Raw genomic sequence first — 23,373 nt, forward strand, 5'->3', positions numbered from 1 at the left:
ATATAATCGCATATACGTAGCACACTATCAAATGTTCATGTAATAATAAGTTTCCAATGATTTTCATTAATCTATAGTGTTTATCACCATATTTTTCCTGCTTTAAGAAATTAAAAAATTCAAGTAACAATAACATAGTTAGAATAAGATAGATATATTATATATTTTAAGAAATATTCATTTTTACCCATTCAGAATATTTATCCTTGCTGCAGACGACAGATAAATGTGCTTATTTCATTTTAAAACGAAGTAAACAGGGTGTCTGTATACAATTTGAAATAATTAATTTGAGTTAAGCATATATCGTCTAGACACCAGTTTCCGCGCGTTATGTATTTCCGCGCAGACATTTTATCAAGCTATATCTCGTAACTACGTGACCTGCTGGCCACAACACAAGGATATTTTAGACGTTTGGCCATCGTCTGTAAACTGACAAAAAAATTACCGGAAGTTCGTCCGAAAAATCACCGATTAAAAACACGCATAAATATGCAGTTTTGCTTAATGCTCTTTTTATCTTGCTCAAAATGAGCCCATACCTGAAAAAACGGTGATATATTTCATTCATGAACCAGTCTTTTTTGTAGTCTGACCAACGTACGAAAATGACGTATGCAAATGAGGCCACATCTCCTCGCCGATTTTTTTCCACTTCCGAAGAGCCAAGGAGACATTCTTCTATCGATAAACAGTGTTTTCAATGAAACGTAAAACTTGTAATGCAATGAACCTTCAATTTTCACCAATTTGAAACAGAACAAAATGAGAAATAACTTACCATCAACCAAAACCGATATAAGACTGCAGATTTTTTTTTTAACAGATTCTATATCATAACCAAATAAATATAATAACTAATTTTTAAAAAATACATGAATTCGTTCAATTTGACATCTTGAAAAATAAATTAAAAAGGTGAAATTTAAAAAAGGTTGTTTTGATATTTAATTTGACGATTAAAGATATATTTTTATTCCAAACGAAGCTTTTGTTCTTGCAGGTCACTGTAGATAATTTCTTTTTAGTGTATTCGAGTTATCTTTCTTTGAACACTAAATCAAAATAGACACACGGAAACATATGACGGCTACTTCCGACGGGAGAAATTTGTTAAAAATTGTTTGTTCTGATTTTTTTTAAAATACAGTTTTATGTTGCTAGTTTTTTGTTTCCATTAGTAGATTGTAAACATGTTTATGACAGTGATCCGTAATTTCAACAGTTTTCTGCCGATATGAGTACGAAATCGCGGATGCTTCTTAAGTGCGCGGAAACCGGTAACCCGAGGATACATATGTAATACATGTCTCTGAGTAAGGTAAAAAAAACCACGACAACCAACCAGCAGTCGTTTGGCACGGATTTGGATCATCTGAGGTTGGAGAACATCTATGTAACGTGGAAGCGGGAACCTATTTAACCACTGAGCCCGGATCATGCTATTGAGCAAGTCATGGGGCTATCACACATTGTCATAGTATCGGTTACTATTTTACGTCTTTGCGTATTGCAGAGTTATGTTCTCTTGGGAACAGGTATTGATTGTTACGTCATTGGTTTGTGTGATAAAATTACGTCGTTTTTCAAAAATTGATGACGTTACTCTCACAAACAAGTGACGTACCAATCAATACCTGCCCCCAAGCGAAGATAACTCTGCAATACGCAAAGACGGAATACTCTTTAAAGGAAGCTACCTTGCCATTAATGCAACAGTTTCCCCGTTTCCCTCATATTCTTTTGGTCTTTTGCTCTGCACTGCCCCCACCCCTCCCCCCACCTCCTCACCGAAAAAAGAGATAAAGTCTTGTCCCGAGACTTTGGGTGGGGAATTCCGTGGATGCTTTACTATTAACCCTTTCACCACCGTAGACCATAATGGACTCATCCAGAAGCATGGTAGAGTTTACTAAAGTAACATAGGGTGAAAGGGTTAAGGGAGTCCCCAATCATCTTTGAAACACAACTAGCTCGATGACATGGCAATATTTCCCCACTATTCTCCTCAGCTGATGCATTGTAAAAACTTACGGGGATAATAGGGTAATTAATTTATATATATATGATAAAGAGCTACTCGCAAACACCTGGACTAGATCACATAATTTCGTTTTTGATGGCGATAAGCCTTAAGTTGTGCCCTTTTTGTGGTCATTACTTTGATTGTCGATATGAATACGTGGCATTGTTGTTTTTGGACTGTTAAAATTCAGTAAAAATTCTTAATACATAAAAGAAGACACAAGGTTTTGGCATAACCACTGATCAATGCTACTTAATTTACACGGGGATCATTTCCTCTCATCAGGCCTTGCAATCAATCAAATATACAATCAAGACTTACAGTGTTATTTTCATTCACTGCATGTTCACGTGATGACTAGTGTTTAGCGATTATTCTGCGAGAATTTGCTGTAATAAAATGTTCATAGAAAAGTACAAGTATCTTGGATTAGCACTCGCGTACATACTATCCCAGTCTTATATCGGTTTTAAAATCACAATAAATATCTTTGGAAAATGAAATCTATTTATTTGCTGTTGGAATATTTGAAATAAAAACTCAATAATTCTGTTTGAATAAATTAATATGAACTGAATATTAAGTATATCACATAAGTGTTCTTTTTGTCTTGCGTTGATACTAAGTTCGTCTCTTTTTCCCAGAAGACAACGCCGTTCGACCTGTGTTTCCCTGGGAAGACAATTTCTCTTGTAGATCTGAAATAGTGAACTTAAGATTATTCACTTCTCTGTCATATTCTGTTTTCAGATGCTGGAGCTTTTTACGGAAAATCTCTTGATTTGAAGAGCTTGATTGAGCAGGTGCGATCGATGTCTTTTGTTTAAGTTTTGACAATTTGTTTTCGTAATCCAATGAAAGTTTCAGGATTTCGGATTCCTTTTCAGCGTATGATTTATCCAATTTTTGTTGCAGCTGGTACATTTCATCGTTTTTCAGTTCGATAATTCCCCTTAACTTGTCTACCTCGAATTCCTTCTCTCTGTTAAAGGTTTCTGTTAATTTGCTCGTTTCTTTAGAATGTTCATCTTGCATTTTCTCAATTGATTTGGTATGTCTTACTTTTTGGGCAATTCCTTCCGATTTCGCATCACAAAGTTTTTTTGTTTGTTTTTTAAGTTCTTCTTGACATTTTCTGACGTTTTCCTCTAAGTCACACATGTTGTGAAGCTGCTTGTGCATAGTATCTATCATTCCCTGAAGATCACAAACAGTTTTTTCAAGCTCTGTGTTTTTCTTCTTCAGTCTCTCGTTCTCAGTTCTTAAACTTTTAGTTTCTTCAGTTAATTCAGTTTTGCTCTTCACCAAGTCTGCGATAACCAGCTGCCAGTTATCGAATGTGTCAATGATGGAGTCCAGCTCTAGGCACTGTTCACTCCGATTTTTCTCTGAAGTTTTTTCTTCTCTATCCATCTTCAGTGTGAAACCTGTCAAAATAAATCAATGAGTAATGATGAACTTTTTGACCATGTTTGGCATATAGTACACCACAGGTGCTGGACACACTAAAAGTAATATGATGTGTATATACACCTGTGTAGTACACATACCGGTATACACTTTACTTACTATTAAAACAGATGTGCTTGCATAAATATTCATTATTTCAGTGACACATTGATAAACTTTGTATCGCTGTTTGATATTTTCATTATTAAAATTAAAACTTTCGTGTTTCTAACAATATAAGTTACTCTGCATAAAAGGAAATGAACAATTTATGAGTTGCAAACTTCTATCAAGAATTCATGTATCAGATTAATTGAAGATTCTTGCTTTTTGAAAATTTATAGATAAAACTTAAAAGCAATGCCGTTCGAATGAAGGTTAATAATGATAATGTACAACATTTGTATAGCGCCCTATATAATTTGCAAAATTACCCTAAGGCACGTTACAACAGATGGATAATTTTATTCTTACAGTGAAAGTAATAAAAATAGCACCTGTGTAGTTCCAAGATTTGCTCTATAAAAATTCATCATTTAATTACACACTGGTAAACTTTGTATCAGTGTTTCATATTTTCATTATTATCAAAATTAAAACTTTCATGTTTCTGTTAATATTTACATTTGCTTTGCATAAAATGGATAAAATCTATGGAATTAGGCCTAGATTGCTATCTAAGTCCGTGAAAAAAAGAACGATTTAATCGTTTGCGAGTTGCAAACTTCTAACAAGAATTCATTGTAGGTTCTTGCTTTCGAAAAAAAATTCCGTTCGAATGAAATTGTAGAAAAGTCTGTTAAAATATAATGATGTGACAAACCAAAGTAGAATCTGTAATAACTTACCAATCGACCTAAATAAATCGAATTTTCGTGACAATGAAACTTCAGCAGACTTTTTACTGCAGTACGGGGTTGCGAGAACGCTTCTTTTCCATTAGAAACAAAACATTTGAAAGATTGAGATCTTGAAACTTAAAATTCATAAAAGAATACGAATCATCCAAAGTGTTGATGCAAAGTATATAATTATTCTATGAAAAAATGATGAATAGCAATCACACAACAATTTCTAAGTGTATCGTAATAGGCTGTTTATGTCATTTCTACTTTCACTTTTCATTTTAACAGGAAGTGTTTAAAGCGCCATCTATTAGCCTTAGTTATGAACGGCTAGGCCAGAAGCAATAGTTATGGGCGAAACCGTGCTATGCAGAGAAGGCTATGGTTCGTCTCGTGTGAAGAAGAACTATGTTTCAACAGACGATGGTCGATTAGTGGTGGTTGATCATTCGCCGACAGGCACGAGTGTCTCTCACTTTTTCAGGGTAATGTCTAAAAATAGATGTCCACGTGTCTTGTGTATACATGCAACTTGGGACCATTTGATTCCTAACTAATGAAATAGGGACGAACCTAGTGGCCCAAAGATGTTGTAACCCAAACATTGGTAGACTCCAACAATGGCAGTCTAAATAATTATGTTTATGATTTAGCACAATTCACCCAAAGACAACGTGTAACTTTACATTACATGAATGTGATGAATGTCTGACAAGTGTCTCTATTGACTAGTATAATTTAACCATTTGTCATGTCAGGGACAGTATATATACGTCCCTGGTCATGTATGCTACTTTTATTTGATGGTTGATTTTGCTGAAATTATTCTTTGATTGCATATATTTTCATCAATAAAATTGAACTGGATAAAAGTCTTACTCATTATAAAATCATGTTCAAGTATTTGCTATTGGTCTCATTTACAAAACCTTTACTCACCATTGCATCAAAAACAGACTCCAAACTAAGTTGCATACTGAAGGATACCATCTTTGTATGTGGCATGTCACTCTTGCAAGATCCAATATCTGATAATGATCCATGGAAGGGGTTTATCTAGTAAAACTCTGAAAAAAAACCACATTAATGTTTGTCTAGAGTTCTTAGGGTCCTGGGTTCGATTCCCAGTCTGGCCATTGCGTTTCTCTTTCTTCCCTTACACAATTAATGCTAAATCATTAACATCAATTGTCGTTTGAGGATGCTTTTAAGTGTGAATGACATGGGCCGAAGGTTTTCTTAGCATTCTTTATTAAAAAGCAAGAACTTTTCATTTAATTTAATAAATTAATAGCAGTTAATTGTTGGTGCACCCATGTATGTTGCAAAATGTTTAACTTTTGTATACAACAATGGCCTCCAGGGCTGCCAAAGTGAGAACGTAAATTCCTTAATGGTTGTTGAGTTTCCTCATCATGCTAGTACAGGCTTTTGTGATTAATTGAAAAAAGCTTCACAACAATATTTCAATTTCAAGTGAATTGTGTTGTTTTACATTGAAAAATAATGACAATGTACATGCATAGGAATCGTATCAAATTCACCCTTATGAGCAACTTTGTTTCCATACTTTTGTAAAAATCTTTACATAATTATATTTATTGTTGAACCAAAATGTGAAAAAAATACCCATACATCTCATTAGGTTTATTTATTATATTATACATAAATCTTATATTTTCATAGTCTTTGACCTTTTTTAAGGACATAAGTAAATTATGTAGCCCTCTATATATAGTTAAGTTGGGAAAATTATCAACTCATTGAAAAATTTGAAAATAAAATATAAATAACTCTTTTAAGTGGTGGATACATAAATGTATATTTTTTTTTTGATAAATTACTTGTACAATTCATATGTACTTGTATTTTAACCATACCTCAAAATACAGCAAGGAACACACATGCCTAAAAACTATTGATAAATTGGGAAATGGGTCATTTGTTGATAAAAAGAAAAGACATGGACACCTGTCATTAGTTAACCCTTTCACCCCTATGTAACTTTAGTAGACTCTACCATGCATTGATCTGGATGAGTCCATTATGTTCTACAGTGGTGAAAGGGTTAAGTGTAAATTTTTGTTGTTTATTTTATGAATAAACTGATTAACACGATGTTTATTTTAATATTTTACAGTCTGTATTTCTACCTCAAGGTTACCCAGAGAGTGTGAGCCAGGATTACCTAGAGTACCAAATATGGGACACAATACAGGTACACCACTCACAAATCTACAGGTGTAGGTCGTTTATAGATCTGCAATACAGTCATTTTAATAAAGCCATAATTTCAGTAATTTTTATAGAAGAGTTGAATTTGATTATTCTACAGGCAAACAGTAGTAGATCGATAGTTGGATAGGACAGAGTTGGTTGAGGAGACGGTGCGTAAATTTCTCTGGTTCATTGTAATTCTAGAAATAAAAAAATAGTGAAAAGAAAGAACAAAAAGGAGTGTTTTTTTCTTACAAAAAGAAAGGGTACTATATACACCTGCGATTTCTCAAGGAATGTTAGGGAATTCCCTCTGGTCTTTGATCAGCCTCACTAAGCTTTAGAAATACTTCTTCAATCATACAAAAATGCTCACCACCCATTTTGAAATTGTTTCTTGATCTCTGCTAAAAATAGAAATGTGTTTCAAATGTTTTCAACATATCTATTTGTATTGTCAATTCAGTAATAGACTAATTTGGAATAAAATAAAAGGATTAATTCTCAGTTAATATTTTTAAGTTAAGGCTGGGATGAAATGGAGTGACGAACCCTAACCAATATTCAAATTTCTCCTTTTACTATATATGTAACCCACCCTCCCCATCCTACTACTGTATACAAGTTTCTGTCAATAAATTGTAAAAATAACTTGCAACGTACTCAAAAAAACTGATTTATTTAACCCTGCAAGCTTAACTGACCTGGTGTCTTATCTTTAAAAAAATTACCTGTAAGTCCCTTTTTGATGTAAAGTTTCGTTTTGCTGTAATTTTACATTATAATGAATTTGTTTCTTTCATATCATTATTGGTGTTTGCAGGCATTTGCCAGCAGTATAACAGGAGCACTGGCAGCTTCCGCAATGCTAAAAGGTGTGGGTGTTGGCGACGTTAACGCGACCGTCCTGGCTGCGACAATGACTTGGATACTAAAAGGTATCACCTTTAGGAGCTTTCTTTTCTTGGCATATGCCGTCTTTTCATATTGCAGAGTTATCTGCTCTTGTGAGCAGGTATTGATTGTTACGTCATTTGTTTGTGAGAGTAACGTCATCAGTTTTTGAGAAAAACGACGTAATTTTCTCACACAAACCAATGACGTAACAGCCAATACCTGCTCACTAGAGAAAATAACTCTTACAATACGCAATGACGGAATAGGAGACTCTTTGTGTGGAAACATTTTACTTGTCACAATTTGACTTACATAGGGTTATCATATGATGTCAGGATATTATTGCAGTTGTGTTTTGTGCAAGTTGTTTGTTATTAGGCCAAAAACCCCATTATATGTGTTTCAGGTAACATGACTGAAAAAATAGGGTAGGTTGGTCGGGATTTATTTTAATTTTCTTTTCTATACAATTTTTTCTATGTTGAGGGAGGGGTAGGGGGTTAATTTAAGAAATTACAAAAATCACCAAACATATTTTTAGGTCTTTTAGATAATAAAATGAGGTTTGGTTTTGATACCTGCCTATATGAAGTAGAACGGGAAGATACAATATAGTTGCCTTGTTTGTTCGATCCTCAATTTGTTTGCATCCTGCAGTGGACAAGTCATCTAAATTGTTAGGGTCGGAGGGAAAAACTTTTCGTCGGTAGGGGTACCTGAAACATGTTTTTTTTTGGCCTTGTAAAAGATGAAATTTAATTCAAATGAAATTAATCCCATTGCCTTATGGCCATTTAAAGGGTAACAACATTTTCCCCAACAATTCGATCAACATAGAATGAAGGCTTAGGCAGAACATATGATATCATTTACTAAAATAAATTTCTATGACAGAGGCATTGTAACATTAAAGGATGAAGGTAGCTGAAGAAAGAAAAAACAAGATGAATAAAGGAGATTTGTACTAAAATATATTCCAAAGCTCCCATGAAATCTTCTGAACAAAAGTTGAAGACAACAGTGTTTTTATTTTTATGGCAACAAAATCAGGTTTAACTAGTTGCAAAGATTTTAATTTTATTTCCTTCATGGTACTGTACATAACAATTTTTTATTTTTTATTTATTTAGATGGTACAGGGATGCTAGGGAGGATTGTATTTGCCTGGCTGCGTGGATCAAGCTTAGATTGCAACTCCAAGAGATGGAGGTAAATATTATAAGACTCTTTCATGCCCAGGGGTGTAGGATAGGGAAATTCCACCGGAGGGTTTTTCAAATTTGGTAAAAGTTGAGGCTTTGTCGAGGGTTTTGCCAAATTTGAAAATCCAGAGGGTGGAATTTTCCTATCCTACACCCTTGGGCATGAAAGAGTATTTTTCTGTAATTCCAACCACCAGAATAAGCTCAGAAACCATGAAAATACATTTAGACTGGCCACCATTTTGAAAATATCAATTTTTCCCATGAGCTTTTGAGACGAAAACAAATGTGTCAGCCAGATTAAGCATACCCCATATTTGCAAACAGAGTTGTTAAGCCATTGTGACGTCCCGTCACGTGAAATGGGATGTTAGATAGAAATTTCCTACACCCCTTTCTTACCCTGGACAGCTCTATCTTACGCACGGGGAAATGAGAGAAAACCACTTCCTTATCAACTGTAAATAATATTGCTATCTCGGTATCTGTTTAGAACATTAATGAAAATGTACTTATTTTTGCACCTTTTTCACAATCTCCAATGCACTAACTTCTATAGAGGGCTACCATGTAACTGCAAAGTACATGTTTTCTCCCAAGAAAAGAGTTGATTTGCTAATCTGTGACTGAGTTAATTGATAGTATGTATCCTTGAGTGTCAAGATATGAGGTTTTTACTAGTTGTCAGCTAGGGTAGCCCATGGTACAGAAACCTGCAATCTGTTGAGTCACAAAAGCTACAATGAAAAGAAATATGTAGGTTTTAATCCCATTAATGTATTAAATCTGGGGATTAAAAAAAAAACTTTTTAAATTTTGTAACTCATACAAGGGGTAAGTGCCTTGCAATTAATGATAAAGAATATGTTTGACTGGATCTCTGAAATCTTTTATCATTGTAGTATTTCGTATATGAATGTCATAAATTAGCTCATTCACCCCTGTAATTTCATTTTGAACTATTCCAACCTTTGAATAGGAAGGGTTCAGATGTGTCTTCAGGGGTGAATGAGTTACAGACAATCCAGCTGATGAACCTTATTTCAAACTAAAACACCTAATGTCAAAATAAATTGAGATCACTCTGAGAATTTTAGGTTTCTGTTTCAGATTATTTGCAGACATCTTGAATGACTTGGCCATCTGTATAGAGATTTTGGCACCAAACTTCCCGGGGATATTTACTCCTTTGGTGTGTACTGCTGGTGTGTGCAAGGTAAGTCAGACATTGATCCAGGATTTCCCAGATTGGGTGACACATATGTAATAGGACGAGGAATAGTGATAAAGATAGTGCCAGGTTCTTTGACTCCCCGCCAAGGGTTCTCCTACCTTGAACGGGGAGGGTCAACGGCACCAATTTGTGATAGGACGAGGAATAGTGATAAAGATAGTGCCAGGTTCTTTGACTCCCCGCCAAGGGTTCTCCTACCTTGAACGGGGAGGGTCAACGGCACCAATTTGTAATAGGACGAGGAATAGTGATAAAGATAGTGCCAGGTTCTTTGACTCCCCGCCAAGGGTTCTCCTACCTTGAACGGTGAGGGTCAACGGCACCAATTTGTAATAGGACGAGGAATAGTGATAAAGATAGCGCCTTTGCTGGGGCTCGAACCCACGACCCTTGGCTCTCCAGCCCGATGCTCTACTGCTAAGCTAAAGGAAAATTTCCTACAGCTGACGCTTGTAAGGCAACCTAATCAATGCACATCTTTTACACATATATATATATCAGTGGTAATAAAAAACCTCAAACAATCTGGTATGGCCATTTATGTAGAACAAAATGATGTTTAACGATTAGCGAAAGAAACTTGAGGATGCTCTGATGTTTTTGTACCTGATAGGTAAATGTTAGTCTTGTCCAAATGTTGTACTTATCTGCTACTGTGGTTAGTCGATTGTAGGTGTGGCAGGTGGCGCCACCAGAGCTGCCCTGACCCAACACCAGGCCAGACGAAACAACATGGCTGATGTATCAGCTAAAGATGGAAGTCAGGTGAGATATGAAGAAACTGTTACGTTATATTGTAGGACAAACGTAAGTTTATGTCATACCATAGCAACAGTTGTCCATTGATCCAGGATTTCCCAGATTGAGTGACACATATATATATCAGTGGTAATAAAAAACCTCAAACAATCTGGTATGGCCATTTATGTAGAAAAAATTATGGTTATCGATTAGCGAAAGAAACTTGAGGATGCTCTGATGTTTTTGTAACTGATAGGTAAATGTTAGTCTCGTCCAAATCCCCTCAACCAATTTCCCTCTTCCTCTTCGAACAGGGAACTGGTTAATTTGGCCATATTCCTTTAAATGACTTCACAATTATTTGGTTGAAAACATACTCGGGGTAGTTTGGATTAAAGTTAACAAACGGAGGAACTGCAATTATTTGGTTGAAAACATTCTCAGGTAGATTGGATTAAAGTTAAGAAACGGAGGAACTGCAATTATTTGGTTGAAAACATTCTCAGGTAGATTGGATTAAAGTTAACAAACAGAGGAACTCGCACAACCCTTACCCCACTTCCCTACTTGTTGCAGTTTTACGTTGTTAGTAGTTAACATGTAGCAGACAACTACAGGCAATCCACTGGAGCATGCAATCTGAAGATTTTATGTCATAAAAACACCATTCTGGGATGTGGTGGCAATAAGCAATAGGATCAGGAAATCAGATGCAGTATAAAGAAAGGGTGTTGGTCACCTGGGTGCTGAGAGGCTTACAAAATATTTTCCACGATTGCTTAAATATTCAGGTTAGTGATACAGTGCTTTGAGTCTCTTGTTTGTTTTCCATTAACTTACACTTATGATAATAATGTATCAAATATGCTCATCGTGTTTGATATAATGTGTGAAATAGATTTTGAGTATGATGTAGAGTAATATGTCAGTTTGTATAACATTTAACTGTCAAGCTTGAACTAAAACTAGGGTTTTAAAGTTTGCTTTGCCATACACAACAGGAAACATTGGTCAACCTGGCAGCATTGGTGTGTAACCTAGCACTCATTCCTCTAGTCACCGGCAAACAAATGTAAGTAGGATTGAAAATTTAAAAAAAATGTATTCAGTGAACACTTTTCCTTGTTATTGAAAATGACATAAAAATGAAAACAACATAACAACCAATATATATACTTGATCGGATGATGATATTTGGTATGGTTGTACCAGAGGCATCGAACATTGTAGCACGGAATCAAAACAGCAAAAATGAAAAACAATAAAACCGTCACAGAGGTCATTATTTTTTATTTTTTCAGTGCTTCCGCTAGGGGTCGAACCCAGGACCTCTGGTTTACTAGTCTTATGCTCTACTAAATGAGCTAAAGAGAAATTCTCTCGAGCCGAGTCGGTAGGTAGCGGCTAGTATTTTTTACAAGGGTGACAACGATTTTTTAAATTTGTCCCCTGTTTTTTCGGACTCCACTATTTATTAAAAAAGCCAGCTGTGGTGCTCTACGACTGTTCTTGTTTTGTTTTCTGTCCTCAGGCTCATCTGGTTCTTGTATATGGTGTTCACCTGTTTACATCTCTATGCAAATTACTCTGCTGTCAAATGTGTTGTCATGGAAACAATGAACCAATCAAGATTGAATCTCATTGTGAAAGATCTCCTAGACTCCTCCCACATTCCAACTGTCAAGCGTACGAACCACTCGGAGCCAGTGGTATTTAGTAAGTGACATTCAAATATCTGCCATTTTATTTTAACTATCCAAAGATGTATTTTTTACTGATATTCATAACAATGGTATGTACTCCAAAAAAAAGAAATAAGTAAGTGTGCATTTCCTTATTTTTTTGTGGTGAAATTCAATGTGTTATTTTCAACCAAAATTTATTCTGCCTGCTTGTGCAAATTATATACAGAAAATGAAATTTGTGGAACTTCAAATGATGTTCTCTGAATGAAAATAATCTTTTTTTACCATATATTACAGTTAATGATTATAGTCTGTGTACATGTGTATTGTAATACTGTTACGTATCATAAGGATCATACCGCGATATGTATTGTATCACGAGGTATGTGTGTCATTTCTGTCCCAATATCTTCTCATTATGGGTAATTATAATAAGGAAAAAATAATTGATTACATGTTTATGTGCAACAGAGATGATATCAATTTTGAAATATATATATACAATTTTCAGAAACAAGAAGAAAATTGGAAATTTTCCTGGGATGTTCTGTAGGAAAACTGTGCAATAGGTAAGAATAACCACCACCACCAATATAATTTAAATTAAAAAAAAAAATATTCACCCTTTGTAGCTAATCCTTTCACCCCTATGTAACTTGAGTAGACTCTACCATGCACTGATATGGATGAGTCCATTATGGTCTACAGTGGTGAGAGGGTTAAGGACATCCCTCTTGATTTCATATAACTGTGCTAGGATTTATTCAGGTTTCCATATTAGCAGCTCCAATAGGAAGGGAACACAAAAACTAACCCTACAAAACAGAGTCAAGAAACTGTGTTTCGCAGTGTTACTGGTCTCCATTAGAATTTCAATGTTTCTAGGGGTTTCAATGGAGCATGGTTCTTGTGACTTTTTTCTCTATCACTTTCAGCTTTGTTAGGTCACAAGACACTGGACAATGGTCTGTTTCTGATGCAATGTTGGCTGAAATAAGTCATACAAGGTCTTCATCGTTTCATTGACAGATATAAGATCTTCATAGTTTCATTGACATATATAAGATCCTCATAGTTTCATTGACAGATGTAAGATCCTCATAGTTTCATTGACAGATGTAAGATCTTCATAGTTTCATTGACAGATATAAGATCTTCATAGTTTCATTGACAGATATAAGATCCTCATAGTTTCATTGACAGATATAAGATTTTCATAGTTTCATTGACAGATATAATGTCTTCATAGTTTCATTGACAAATATAAGATCTTCATAGTTTCATTGACAGATATAAGATTTTCATAGTTTCATTGACAGGGTTGGAAAGTATCCTAGATGTAAAGGAAAGATTAGTTTGTGTGAAGTGCAGTTTAGAACACTGTTTAAAAAACATTTCTTTAAATATTGCTCAGAAAGCACGTTTTCTGAGTTTAAATAGTCTAGCTAAAATTTCAGGAGGACCACCATGCTTAATAGAGCAATATTTTTAGCCCTACTTCACATGTAAATCAATACCATTTCCTAGGGCTGCTAAACTCGATATATATCCCAAAAATAAACCTGATAAAATGAAAATCTCCTTCTTTGTGTTTTTCTATGACAGGTTTATTTTATATGTACATGTAACATGACACAGAAAATGTCATTATGTTTCAAATAAATTTCTTTACTTGATTACTGGTTAGAAAATGAATTATGCATTTGGTATTTATCCAACAATTTTGTGTTTTGATAATATTTCATCGCATACAATTCAGAAGACGGAGATATTTGTTTTGCTCTTGTGTATAATTGCTAAGTTTTATTGTGTTAACATGTTACTTTTGTGTTTTCAGTACCAAAGATTTACAGATGTTGCTATCTGTATATAAGGGGATGCCATACCTTCTAGGTCTCAATGTAAAACGAGGTGAGAGATGACCACAGGGCTTTCAGAAACATTTTCAGGGTTAGACACTAACTGGTTTTGCTTGGTAGTCCTACAGGACTAGTTGAACAGATTATTTACTAGTCCTAAGTCAGTGTAACTATCAGTAGTAAAAGATTTCCTGATATGGAAATATTGCGATCTACAGCAAGAAACATAAAAATTAAACGACTGTAGGAGACTTAAAATACCTACTGCCATAAACATATGGTGGAGTTTTAGGAAACTTTTGACAATCATCATGCAATATATCTTATTTCAAGCAGTTTTCTTCATTCTAAAAAGGAATATTCTTAATTCACAATCATATTCTTCACAAGTCCATAGGACCAGTTAGGTTAGGTGATTCACTAGTCCTTTCTGAAATCTACTAGTCCAGGACTAGCAGACTAGTGTAAGTGTCGGCCCCTGAATTTTCTTCCATAGACATGGATGTTAAGATTATAAGGTTAACAGACTCGTGCACTTTCCCATAAAGATTAACACTGTACTGATGATAGAATCATACGTATTTCCTTAGACTTTTGCACTGTACATGTAAATATAACAAAACAAAACACTTTCCATAAAAATTAACACTCAGGTGAGGGACTATACTTTGCCTTGTGATCTGTAGCATTGTCTTTATGTTACAGGAGAGATATGTATAGCACTGTCTGTATGTTACAGGAGAGATATGTATAGCACTGTCTGTATGTTACAAGAGATATATATATAGCACTGTCTGTATGTTACAGGAGAGATATGTATATCACTGTCTGTATGTTACAGGAGAGATATGTATAGCATTGTCTGTATGTTACAGGAGAGATATGTATAGCACTGTCTGTATGTTACAGTAGAGATATGTATAGCACTGTCTGTATTTTACAGGAGAGATATGTATAGCATTGTCTGTATATTACAGGAGAGATATGTATAGCACTGTCTGTATGTTACAGGAGAGATGAATGGCATTGTCTGTATGTTACAGGAGAGATATGTATAGCACTGTCTGTATGTTACAGGAGAGATATGTATGGCATTGTCTGTATGTTACAGAAGAGATATGTATAGCGCTGTCTGTATGTTACAGGAGAGATATGTATAGCACTGTCTGTATGTTACAGGAGAGATATGTATAGCATTGTCTGTATGTTACAGGAGAGATATGTATAGCATTGTCTGTATGTTACAGAAGAGATATGTATATCACTGTCTGTATGTTACAGGAGAGGTATGTATATCACTGTCTGTATGTTACAGGAGAGATATGTATAGCGCTGTCTGTATGTTACAGGAGAGATATGTATAGCATTGTCTGTATGTTACAGAAGAGATATGTATAGCATTGTCTGTATGTTACAGGAGAGATATGTATAGCACTGTCTGTAGGTTACAGGAGAGATATGTATATCACTGTCTGTATGTTACAGGAGAGAAATGTATAGCACTGTCTGCATATTACAGGAGAGATATGTACAGCACTGTCTGTATGTTACAGGATATATATGTATAGCACTGTCTGTATGTTACAGGAGAGATATGTATAGCACTGTCTGTATGTTACAGGAGAGATATGTATAGCACTGTCTGTATGTTACAGGAGAGATATGTATAGCACTGTCTGTATGTTACAGGAGAGATATGTATAGCACTGTCTGTATGTTACAGGAGAGATATGTATAGCACTGTCTGTATGTTACAGGAGAGATATGTATAGCACTGTCTGTATGTTACAGGAGAGATATGTATAGCACTGTCTGTATGTTACAGGAGAGATATGTATAGCACTGTCTGTATGTTACAGGAGAGATATGTATAGCACTGTCTGTATGTTACAGGAGAGATATGTATAGCACTGTCTGTATGTTACAGGAGAGATATGTATAGCACTGTCTGTATGTTACAGGAGAGATATGTATAGCACTGTCTGTATGTTACAGGAGAGATATGTATAGCACTGTCTGTATGTTACAGGAGAGATATGTATAGCACTGTCTGTATGTTACAGGAGAGATATGTATAGCACTGTCTGTATGTTACAGGAGAGATATGTATAGCACTGTCTGTATGTTACAGGAGAGATATGTATAGCACTGTCTGTATGTTACAGGAGAGATATGTATAGCACTGTCTGTATGTTACAGGAGAGATATGTATAGCACTGTCTGTATGTTACAGGAGAGATATGTATAGCACTGTCTGTATGTTACAGGAGAGATATGTATAGCACTGTCTGTATGTTACAGGAGAGATATGTATAGCACTGTCTGTATGTTACAGGAGAGATATGTATAGCACTGTCTGTATGTTACAGGAGAGATATGTATAGCACTGTCTGTATGTTACAGGAGAGATATGTATAGCACTGTCTGTATGTTACAGGAGAGATATGTATAGCACTGTCTGTATGTTACAGGAGAGATATGTATAGCACTGTCTGTATGTTACAGGAGAGATATGTATAGCACTGTCTGTATGTTACAGGAGAGATATGTATAGCACTGTCTGTATGTTACAGGAGAGATATGTATAGCACTGTCTGTATGTTACAGGAGAGATATGTATAGCACTGTCTGTATGTTACAGGAGAGATATGTATAGCACTGTCTGTATGTTACAGGAGAGATATGTATAGCACTGTCTGTATGTTACAGGAGAGATATGTATAGCACTGTCTGTATGTTACAGGAGAGATATGTATAGCACTGTCTGTATGTTACAGGAGAGATATGTATAGCACTGTCTGTATGTTACAGGAGAGATATGTATAGCACTGTCTGTATGTTACAGGAGAGATATGTATAGCACTGTCTGTATGTTACAGGAGAGATATGTATAGCACTGTCTGTATGTTACAGGAGAGATATGTATAGCACTGTCTGTATGTTACAGGAGAGATATGTATAGCACTGTCTGTATGTTACAGGAGAGATATGTATAGCACTGTCTGTATGTTACAGGAGAGATATGTATAGCACTGTCTGTATGTTACAGGAGAGATATGTATAGCACTGTCTGTATGTTACAGGAGAGATATGTATAGCACTGTCTGTATGTTACAGGAGAGATATATATAGCATTGTCTGTATGTTACAGGAGAGATATGTATAGCACTGTCGGACGGTGCTGACACAGCTGATCAGCTACAGAGCTGTTTTCAGGCAGAAGTTATTAACTATGTGTATGAAAACCTGTATAAAAGCAAGGTTAGTATTAACAAAACTTTATCATTGTTTAATTATTCTTCAGACCATGTCTGATCTAAACCCATCCTATTGAAAAATTTAAAAAAATTGATACTACATCTTTTGAAATATTTAATCCATTGATTGAACCATATTGAAAGTAAAGATGACGGGACAACATCCACACAAAGGTGATCGGCAATATTTATAGCAATGTTGACATGTTTCAACACATGAGGTGTGCCATCATCAGAAACGTTAATGTGTCGAAACATGTCAACATTGCTATAAATATTGCCAATCCCCTTCCAGTGGATGTTGTCCCTTCAACTTTATTTTGAATTCGATTACTTTTTGTGCTGAACTATTGGATTCCATTAGGAATCGATCAATGGAACTTTTCAAACTAACTGAACACGGGTGTTGGATCTCAATTGATTGTATTGAACCATATGGTACAGATTTGAGTAAGATAAGGTTGAACATGTGTGATTCAGAAACCTGGTTATAATAATAATAATAATAATAATTGGAGGTTCTTATATACTGCTTTATCACAACCTAGTTTGTAGGTCGTCTGAAAGCGGTTCACAAATTATTATCTGTGGTTATAGGGCCTTTGCAACCAGCCAACATCTTTCTCAACTCCCTGGGGAGCATACAGCCGTTGCTGCCATTTCGGTGCTCACAGCTAGCATTCTACAATTCTAGCAATGCCCAACCACATACCTCATTTACAGCTGAGTAGACTGGAACAAGCAGAGTAAAGTATCCTGCTCAAAGATACAACACAGTGCCGTGCCGTGCCTGCCCGTGCCTTGCCGTGCCTTGCCGTGCCGTGGCTCGAACCCGCAACCCTTCGCTCACCAGCCGGGAGTCCTACCACTAGACTACCGTGCCTCCTAAAGTTATCATGCAAAGAAATGCTAAATCCAATGGTATTTAGGTTGACCGTTTTAGTTTATATAGGTTTCGCTGCATTTTTGATCTTAAATATGTCCCGGAAGTATTCAAGAAGTGTGTTTTGAATATACACTGTAATATATAAATGTTTCATATTTCAGGTGCTTCATTCCTCCCTGGACCCTTTAGTTAGGGCAATGGAAAATGGTAAGTTGACATCCAGTTAAGGTTTGTTATTATATTCTAAATCTCGACAATATGCCTGATTCGAAAATAGATACCTATAGTTATCATGACAACTGAGGAGCAAGGCCCAAACGGGAGTCATTTGAGCTTTAGGTCTTTAAAGTATGTTCCCCTTGACCAGTGTATCGGCTTACTGTATACCGGGACATTTTCCCTGTAATTTAATTTTTGCATTTTTCATCCTCTGTAATGTGGGCGAATTTATTATTACAGCAAATACATGTAAACAGCATGATAAACATAGTGGTTAAAAGTGAAGGTCGAAAAAGATTTTTATCGGTGAATCTTTTTAAGCCCATTAGAGCTCTTATTCCAAACTACTGAGCAGATTTCAATCTAAAATGAAAGATTTACAGGTGAGTGATTCAAGACCCCAGGGCCTCCTATCTGTTATTTAGACTGACACATATTTAGCTATCTGTTGTTGTGAGAGTGACTCATAATTTTGAGTATCTGATATTTTAGGTGATGTGCATGGTACATTGATGGCCTCATTGGCGTACACTAACTCCACCATTGATGCCTTCCGTCAGGGCGTGGTACAGCAGGGCTGGGCTTTAGATCCCGTCCTACTTAACGCTAACGAGTGGCGCGCTAGGTGGGATAGTGACGGAGTCACAGACAAGAAGGAGTACTAGACAACACTTTACAACATACGCAAGGGTTCTTCAGGATTATCAGGACTTTTCTGCCGAGTTGAACACGGACAAGACGGCATAATAGACAACAAATAATCAACTTTTTATTATGAAAACTGGTATACACCAGAGTTAAGAGTTACTGTGATCATTCTTAATCAGTTGTAACCTAACGGCAGGTTGTCTATAGTATACCCAAACAAAAAAGGAAATTTCACTGTGAGAGAGAAATAACATTTCTATATGGACAATCAAAATGTCCTTATAAACTCAATGCAAAGCTGACTCAGAGGTGCTTTTCGAGAATGACACTGTATTAGGCAATAGTTTAAAAACTGCCTACATATTAAATTTCAGTCACTTAGGGTTCTTTATTTCATGAAAAACTAAGGAAATTGTAGGCGGTACAGTCAAAATTGTGTATTTAAATTTAACTATTACATCTAATATTAAGACATATTACAATGTATACTATTGAAAACAATATATTATTGACCCTTAAATTGGAAGTTGTGTTTCTTTTTCATTTCAATTTATATTTATTCTCAATTTGTCAAGATAACTTGCAATTGGTTTCTCAAAATGTCATTGCCTCAATTACATAACAAAACTCTGATGTTGTTTTGACTAATTCACCCCTGAAGACACATTTGAACTCTTCCAATTCAAAGGTTGGAATAGTTCATGATGAATTTTAGGGGTGAATGAGTTAAACATCTGTTTTGTTTGTGGGAAGACACAAGCAACATGCTTTATCTTAACTGAAATTGTCCACCAATTGGTCAAAATAAGCATGCCTCTTCAGGGATTTTCAATTACCAAAACCTAGCCAGAGCGAAAATATGGTCATACATTTTAGCTCTCAAGCTAGCAGAATTACTAGGAAAAGTGTAATTACCTTAGCAACAACAGAACATTGTTACCATAGCACAGGACATTGTACCCTACAAATAAATCATTTTTATCTTGGTAACAGGATAATAGTTTCCATGACAACAGGTCTTCAGTTGCTGATTCTGGTATTTATTTTATATCTATATTTTGTACTAGATACAAGTTAAATGACAAATGAATATTTTGATATCGATCCTGTTGTAAAATTGAATAAAATTATATGTGCAACAAAACATGTATTTATTTGGTTTGATTAGTATCAGAACAGGTGGTGGTTCTCTCAGTGGGTGTATGAAATTTACGATACGAGGTATCTTGCTTTAGCCTGGCACTGCCACCACTTTAAGAATCCATCCATCACTCAATATTAAGGCTTTATGGACCCTATGGGTTACGAATTTGAAGTAAAACCCTCAGCTACTTATGCAAATTTGAAATCCAACATATTGGTGTTGGTGGTGCCAGTACATATTTAGAGTTGTCTGCCCTTGAATGTTATATAATTTTTTTTGCCTGGACCCAGTTGTTTAAAAGGTGATAAGCTTAATCAGTGATTTGCACAAGTTTTATTTTTTTGTTCATCATCGACACACAACCATTAATAGAGTAAAAACTTTCCAGATAGAAAATAGTTTAGTTGAGTAAATTTACATGCATATAATTACAAGATTCAACTTAATTATTTGAGGTTGAAAAATGTAGTTGAACAGTGATTAAACTAATGACCTTTTGAACAACTGCGCCCTGGTTGACATTTACCTCTAATTAACCTACTTATTTACCTTTAAAGGTGATATTTTTAATGAAAAATAATCATAACTCAAGAACATCAATTTGCGTTTGTTTTTCTTGCAATTAAGGACACATTTTATTGTCTATTGAAAAAAGGACTAGTACCAGACTATATGGACCGTTCTACTGCATCTGCTTAGATGTGTGATTTTGATGAGATGAAGGCAGATGAAATTAGATGAAGGCAGATGAAATGAGATGAAGGCAGATGAAAGGCAGACCCTTTACATGCTGTGCAAGCCTGCCTTATATTTCATACTGGACTTCAATAAGTATTTGTGAACAAATTTCCACAGGACACAGATTACAATTTCAGTTCATACATGAACAATTTATTGATGCTTCCTGTAGTGTGTTCATATAAATATACAATCTAATAATTCACATCCATATCTGTTATTCACAAACAACCTCTCATTTAGAACTGTAAATCACCAAGCTTTCGTGAGATCTTGATTTTTCACATCAATTTTGCGAGGATTGTCAATCGCAAATTCAAATATCTTTAAGTGTTGATTCCGACATATTTTCATAGATCTGTTTTTGTTCATTTCACAATACTCGAATGCTTTTGTTTAGGTTGTTTGAAGTGAAAACATATATCGTATCCATGAAAATCGGGTGATTTACAGTGTTTCTCATATGCACTTATAGGTTTTGAAACAGTCATACTTTGGAATATACATTCAAGTAATTTCATGTAATTAAGTACCACACCCACACTATGGAATACACTTATCAACAGCCATTCATCGTAACATATATTCAATAATAATAGCTTTGCGCAGGATAAAACAAACTTAGAAACAGACCAGGCTCATTTGCCTACAGACCCTTAGCAATCCAGACCCAATCACTTCCACAAATTCAAATATGCATCATTTGAAAAAGAAAACGAAAAAAGAAAATCACAAAATTAGGTATCGGGACCATTGAAGTTCAGCCACTTTTACAGACTTAAATATTCGAAATAACCAAGAAATATAAATACCACAATTTCCAGTCATTTTGAGGCAACGGAAATGTATCGACAGACAGATACATAATGGAATTGAGCCACTTCTGCAAACTTGAGTCTGCACCTCAAACTAGGAAAAATTGTTTTTCGCAGGTACCAAAATATCAGAACTAAGCAAAGTAAATCAGTTCTTAAATAAATAACTTAAAAGGAAAAAGAAAATTGCACCAAAAAATAACAGTTTTTAAGACTTTCCCTTCCTTTAATTGATTTGATATGATAACCTACATACGTTTCTGAATGTTTGATAAATATATTGTGTACATGAGACCTTTTGTTCCATTCATTGTGGCTGAACATAAAATGAAATTAGTGAAAACCTTCTGGTACAGTGAAATGAGAAATATACTGTTGCAAAAGAGTACATCTCAATAATTGTGTTATTCTAGGCTTTCTTTAGCAGAAACGACGGTTTTCCCAATGGATACGTCATGTTTTACCAGCTTAGAATCTGTTATGAATGCTTGGGGGAAAATAAAGTTAAATGTAGAAACAATGGCATCTGGATCAATGAGGTTCGGCAGGTTATCACACACGCATCCATTTAAAACTTCAAAACAATCTTGGAACACACGAGTTAAAACAGACATATATTGTACAGGTAGTACACACGAAGATGTCCAATCATACAGAGGCAGTCATACAGCGGCGCTCATACGGCAACAGTCATACATGTAACACAGTTATACATTATATGTACACCATTCATACACATCACAGGAGTCATATAGATAAAGATTGTTATCATAGTTAAAACATTCATGGAATGATGTTTAAAATCTAAGGTAAAAACAAACTGTAAAATGCATTAGCCTTTCTGTTAAAAAACAGAACACAGCATATAAGGTAGCGTTTTATAAAGTCACATGTTCACTGGTAGATTCATATATGTCCAGTCTATGATATATAAATACTATAGACAAGTTGTGTTGTGTGGGGTCTGTGATATGTAAATACTAGACAAGTCGTGTTGTGTGTGGGGACTGTGATATGTAAATACTAGACAAGTCGTGTTGTGTGGGGTCTGTGATAAGTAAATACTAGACAAGTTGTGTTGTGTGGGGTCTGTGATAAGTAAATACTAGACAAGTTGTGTTGTGTGGGGTCTGTGATATATAAATACTAGACAAGTCATGTTGTGTGGGGTCTGTGATAAGTAAATACTAGACAAGTTGTGTTGTGTGGGGTCTGTGATAAGTAAATACTAGACAAGTTGTGTTGTGTGGGGTCTGTGATATATAAATACTAGACAAGTCATGTTGTGTGGGGTCTGTGATAAGTAAATACTAGACAAGTTGTGTTGTGTGGGGTCTGTGATAAGTAAATACTAGACAAGTTGTGTTGTGTGGGGTCTGTGATATATAAATACTAGACAAGTCATGTTGTGTGGGGTCTGTGATAAGTAAATACTAGACAAGTTGTGTTGTGTGGGGTCTGTGATAAGTAAATACTAGACAAGTTGTGTTGTGTGGGGTCTGTGATAT

General features: G+C 35.3%; 2 protein-coding genes across 3 annotated transcripts; one reads left to right on the plus strand and one right to left on the minus strand.

The window, feature by feature from the left end:
- Positions 1-2,502: 2,502 nt before the first annotated feature.
- On the minus strand, positions 2,503-4,394 carry LOC110457740 (coiled-coil domain-containing protein 152-like). The gene is made up of 2 exons (XM_021509127.1): positions 4,327-4,394; positions 2,503-3,456 (listed from the first exon to the last, which is right to left on the minus strand). The coding sequence occupies exon 2, from the start codon at positions 3,440-3,442 to the stop codon at positions 2,651-2,653; it is 792 nt and encodes a 263-aa protein (XP_021364802.1). The 5' UTR covers positions 3,443-3,456; positions 4,327-4,394; the 3' UTR covers positions 2,503-2,650.
- Positions 4,395-4,622: 228 nt separating this feature from the next.
- LOC110457711 (RUS1 family protein C16orf58 homolog) lies at positions 4,623-19,970 on the plus strand. Of its 2 annotated transcripts, none has more exons than XM_021509082.1 (13): positions 4,623-4,808; positions 6,464-6,541; positions 7,364-7,478; positions 8,568-8,646; positions 9,750-9,855; positions 10,537-10,638; positions 11,616-11,686; positions 12,146-12,330; positions 12,811-12,868; positions 14,137-14,210; positions 17,310-17,419; positions 18,463-18,508; positions 19,013-19,970. In XM_021509082.1, the coding sequence occupies exons 1-13, from the start codon at positions 4,674-4,676 to the stop codon at positions 19,183-19,185; spliced, it is 1,332 nt and encodes a 443-aa protein (XP_021364757.1). In that variant the 5' UTR covers positions 4,623-4,673; the 3' UTR covers positions 19,186-19,970. The 2 variants fall into 2 exon arrangements, with proteins under 2 accessions (XP_021364757.1, XP_021364758.1); XM_021509083.1 differs by having other exon boundaries at positions 4,724-4,808; positions 6,483-6,541.
- Positions 19,971-23,373: the final 3,403 nt, after the last annotated feature.

The sequence above is a fragment of the Mizuhopecten yessoensis genome, unplaced genomic scaffold, assembly GCF_002113885.1.
Source record: "Mizuhopecten yessoensis strain PY_sf001 unplaced genomic scaffold, ASM211388v2 scaffold9301, whole genome shotgun sequence".
NCBI classification, from domain to species: domain Eukaryota; kingdom Metazoa; phylum Mollusca; class Bivalvia; order Pectinida; family Pectinidae; genus Mizuhopecten; species Mizuhopecten yessoensis.

Excerpts from the sequence above, each read along its gene's own strand:
- LOC110457740 (XM_021509127.1), bottom strand. The coding sequence starts at position 3,442 with ATGGATAGAGAAGAAAAAACTTCAGAGAAAAATCGGAGTGAACAGTGC.
- LOC110457711 (XM_021509082.1), top strand. The coding sequence starts at position 4,674 with ATGGGCGAAACCGTGCTATGCAGAGAAGGCTATGGTTCGTCTCGTGTG. Across the intron at positions 4,809-6,463 it reads GTGTCTCTCACTTTTTCAGG|TCTGTATTTCTACCTCAAGG; the intron begins GTAATGTCTAAA and ends AATATTTTACAG. Across the intron at positions 14,211-17,309 it reads AGGTCTCAATGTAAAACGAG|GAGAGATATGTATAGCACTG; the intron begins GTGAGAGATGAC and ends TGTATGTTACAG.